Raw genomic sequence first — 4,580 nt, forward strand, 5'->3', positions numbered from 1 at the left:
AGAAGGGCTTGCGGCTTGATCATCCCCCTTGGGGGGTGATTTCCCGCTTTCTCTCTCACTGTCTCTCTCTGTCTCTTTGGTGAATGCACACGTCCTAGAGCAAAAATCTGTTAAAAAGAAAATCTTTCAAAGAATAAATAAAATAAATAAATGGAAAAAAAAAGGTTTTTTTAAAAAGGTTTTCTGCTGTCAGGTGCATGTGCTCCCAGGAGAGGAAAGAGACAGAGAGAAGGAAATTGAGGAATCACCCCTGGAGGCGATGGTCACACTGCAGCGACCCCTTCTGCATTCTCCTCTTGGACATACACCCAGTGTGACTTTCAAATTGCTGAGCCTGGGGCTCGAACTATGCTGAGCGATGTGGGAGTCCTGTGTATTAACCACTATGCTACCTGCTGGCCTCGGTCTAGGATTTAGGTTCTTGTTCATTTGTTTGTTTTTTAAGGATTTTGCCATAGGTGCATGCACTTGCTAGAGCCAGGGAAAGCGAAAAATCACCCCCCAGGGGGGATGGCCACGCTGCAATCCCTTCTCCTCCATCCTCCTCTCGGGATCTTGGGCACGCACGCGTACGCGCCCGGCGTGAGTTTAAGCCACCGGGTCCGGGACTCGAACCACAGTTGACTCCATGGGAGTCCAGGACCCTCACCAACACGCCACCCCACAGCCTGCAGTCTATGCTGTTTTATAGAATGGTAAATAAGATGGCTGAAGATGCCAAGTCCAAGTCCATGGGTCAAAGCAGCTCCAGACATGGCGGACGTGACCGAGGGCCAGACCCTGGAAGCAGCCGGGGAGGGTCCACAGAGAGTAGGGCCCGCAGCCCCTCTGGAGAAGCAGAAGGGCTTATTGCTCCCTTGACCTTTCGGGGAAGGTGCCTACAGGTGGGGCCGCTGCACTGAGCCTCGGGGGGCCTCTGGAATGAGCTGCACCCCCAAACACGTTCACATTCGCTGTTGCTCGGAGGGCGATGAAAACACCCTTCGGGCATCTAAAAGGGTTCACATCAAATCCTGACAGCAGGGCCCTTGGCTCCAGAAATGAAAAGATCCTTTGATTGATTAATGTTTATTTAACTTTATTCTTATTATTTTCCAGTTTGATCAGCGCAAGAGAGAGAGAGTGAGAAAGCAAGCCACCAGGTCCAAGACTCGAACCGCAGTCGGCCGTGAGGGAGTCCAGTGCCCTTCACCATCATGCCACCTGCTGGCCCCTGGAAAGGTCCTTTAAAATAGAGACACGGGAAGACCTAGTGGTCCTGTAACCAGGGCTGCTGACCGCAGGGACGCTCAGGAGGGGGTCATGTGTTTAGGGAAGGGTTATGGTTCATGGAAGCTTTTCCTCGGTGGGCCCCTTGGTCCATCCAAAAATACACCAAGAGGGATCTGCAGATGGCATGACGTCATCAACTGTGGTTCGAGTCCTGGACCCGGCAGCTTAAAACTCACGCTGGGCGCATGTGCACACATGCCCAAGATCCCAAGAGGAGAAGGGAGGAGAAGGGATTGTGGCATGGCCATTCCCCCGGGGGGATGATTTCTTGCTCTCTGTCTTTCTGTCTCTCTGTCTCTCTAGAGAGCACAAGTACCCTATTGCAAAGAAAAAAAAAAATCCCTCTCTGAAAAAAAAGAAAGAAGTATTATATCTAATAACTACGTTAGTATATAAACAACTATCACCAGTTTAGATTCTATTTGCATTTTTTAATTTTATATTTATTTTATTTAAAAAATTTATTTATTTCATTTGATGAATTATTATTATTATTATTTGCTATAGGGATTCTACACTCACCAGAAATAGAGAAAGTGAGAAAGCAAGCTGCCAGGTCCTGGACTCGAACTGCAGTCAGCTACGTGGAAGTCCAGGGGATGAACCACCATGCCACCTCCTGGCCCACTATTTTACATTAAAAAAAAAAAATTTTGCCAGAGGGTACATGGACTTGCCAGTGAGAGACAGAGACCGAGAGACAGAGAGGGACAAAGCACTCCCCATGGGATGCGGAAAAGCTACATTCCCTTCCCCTCCATCTCTCCATCCCGTGTGGTCTTAGGCACTGAGGCCCATGTGCCCACCAGCTCAGTTTTCAAGCCGCCGGGTCTGGGATTCGAACTCTGGTGAGCCATGTGAGATCTGACCCATGCATCCATTAAGCTAAGCAACTGGGCATTCTTTTCATTTTTAAATGAAACCGTTTTCATGAGCTTTTAAAAGGTCATAGACCCTGAATCTCGGGGCCAGTGTGTGGTGTGGTGGTTAAGGTGCTGGAATTCCCTCATGGCTGACCATAGTTCGAGTCCTGGATCTGGCAGCTTCCTTTCTCTCTCTCTCTCTGTCTCTCTCTCTTGGTCTTTCTCTGACAAAACTCATGTGAAAATAATAATAATAAATAAATTTTAATAAAATAATTTTTAAAATATTTTTTTTTTAAAAAAAAGGTCACAAACCCACGATCTTATACCTCCTAGCCCAAGAAGTGAGTCATTCCTATTTTAAAAAGGGAGCTAGCAGATCTTGTAGTGGTTGTGTCTCTAGACTCTCACACGGCTGCCTGTGGTTCAAATCCCGGACCCAGGGTCTTGAAACTCATGCCAGGCGTGTTTGTGCGCATACCCCAAATGGTGGGAGGAGAGTGGAGGAGAAGGGACTGCCGTGTGCTCACCCCTCCGGGGTGGTGATTTCTCTTTCCTTCTCACTGTCCCTGTTTTTCTTCCCCGGGGGAGTGCACACACCCGAAGTCAAAAACCTCTATAAATGAGTAAGTAAATAAATAAATAAACGTGGGAGTGTTAGCAATCGAAAAACAAAATGTACAAAGAAACCCAACGACCTCCGAAAAGGCTGTGCAAAACCTTTTCTTCTGGGCAAGTGGGCTGGGTTTTGTCCTTTGACTTCTTTTCTTATCTGGAAATTTAAGAAAGGAAAATTTAAAAAAATAAAATAAAAAACGAGTGTCCCAATCCATTCTGATGACCTGAACATGCTGGGTTTATGGGGGGTTTCTAGTTGCAGAGGTTTACTTGGCTCACGGTTTAGAATCTCCGAGGGGAAGGGACCCCTGGCGGAGGGTGGTTTTGTGGGTGAGTGGCATCGTACGCTGAAACTCACAGGGGCAAAGTCCATGTGTGTGTCCCCTTACACACCTGTGCCCGCTGGTCACGGCAGCTCCACCTGATGCCCAAGTGCTTTCCAATGCTCACACCTGGTTGTTTTTCTTTCTTTTTTTTCTTTCTTTCTTTTTTTTTTTTTTTGGAGAAGTTTTTGCTATAGGGCGCGTGCACTCGCCAGACAGACAGAGAGAGACAGAGAGACAGAAAGCGAGAAATCACCCCCCAGGGAGATGGCCACACCACAATCCCTTCTCCTGCATTCTCCTCTCAGGATCTTGGGCACACACGCACACGCACCTGGCGTGAGTTTTAAGCCACCGGGTCCGGGACACGAACCACGGTCGACTACATGGAGGTCAGCGACATAGTCACTATGCCAACTGCTGGTCCCACTCAAAATAATAAAATGTAAAAGAAAAGCCATTTTATTGACAAGATCCCTATGGGATTGTGAAATCAGATATAGAAAAACTAACTCCCATTGTAATGGGGTATGTTCGCCAAACCCACCCAACGAATTGTCAGATCCGGGGGACCGGCAGGTGGCGTGGTGGTTGAGGATGTCGGATTCCCACACGGCTGATGGCGGTTCAACTCCCGAACCTGGTGGCTTGCTTTCTCACTTTCTCTCTCTCTCTCTCTGTCTTGCTTGCTCTGTCCCTCTGTGCTAAAATTAAAAATAAATAAATACAGTTGAATGCAATCATTCTGTGAAAAAATTAAACACTTACACATAACCTCTGTGGGCTAGGGCTGCATTCCGAACTCCAAGAGGAGGCCTTCAGCCACGGCTCAGACGTTATTTTTGGCCCTGGGTGCCGTGACCACTGAGGAAGTAGAGCAAGCTATATATAAACACGATCACAAATGAAAAGCCTTTCCTGACTTCACTGCCTTAGGAGAGACACCTTGACTCCCAGCCCGGTGGCTGATGTCAGGCTGAGACAGGAGAGTGTGGACGTGCCCCGTCATCTTCTCCTTGAGAGCTGGACTCTGATCCCGTGGCTGGTCCACTGAAGGTCTGAGCACGGTTCATTTTGGAATGATTAAACATTGACTCTGAGAAAATGCAAACTCATATATATATACCACGCGGCTGACCACAGTTTGAGTCCTGGACCCGGTGGCCTTGAGACTCATGCTGGGAGCGTGTGCGTACATGCCCAAGATCCCAGGAGAATGGAGGGCAAGGGATTGTGGTGTGGCCACAGCCGCCCCTGGGGGTGACTTCTCACTGACCCTTTCACTGTTTCTGGAGAACACACAACACACATGCTACGGCAAAAATCTAAAACAGGGACCAGTAGATGGCATAATGGTTACGTTGCGGAACTCCCGCATAGTTGACCGCAGTTCGATTCCTAGATCTGCTGGTTTAAAACTCACGCCAAACTGAGTGCGTGTGCGTGCGTGCCCAAGATCCCAAGAGGAGAATGGAGGAGAAGGGATTGCGGCATGACAACACCC

General features: G+C 48.3%; 1 protein-coding gene across 1 annotated transcript in view; it reads left to right on the forward strand.

Moving 5' to 3' along the window:
- The first annotated feature begins 753 nt into the window (after positions 1 to 753).
- Positions 754 to 4,580, forward strand: part of ZBED1 (zinc finger BED-type containing 1) — a 40,669-nt gene continuing 36,842 nt past the window's right edge. Inside the window, 1 exon segment of the mRNA XM_027766705.1 lies at positions 754 to 810. Coding sequence (XP_027622506.1) covers positions 754 to 810 — 57 coding nt within the window.

The sequence above is a fragment of the Tupaia chinensis genome, unplaced genomic scaffold (assembly GCF_000334495.1).
Source record: "Tupaia chinensis unplaced genomic scaffold, TupChi_1.0 Scaffold143644_1, whole genome shotgun sequence".
Classification (NCBI taxonomy): Eukaryota; Metazoa; Chordata; class Mammalia; order Scandentia; family Tupaiidae; genus Tupaia; species Tupaia belangeri.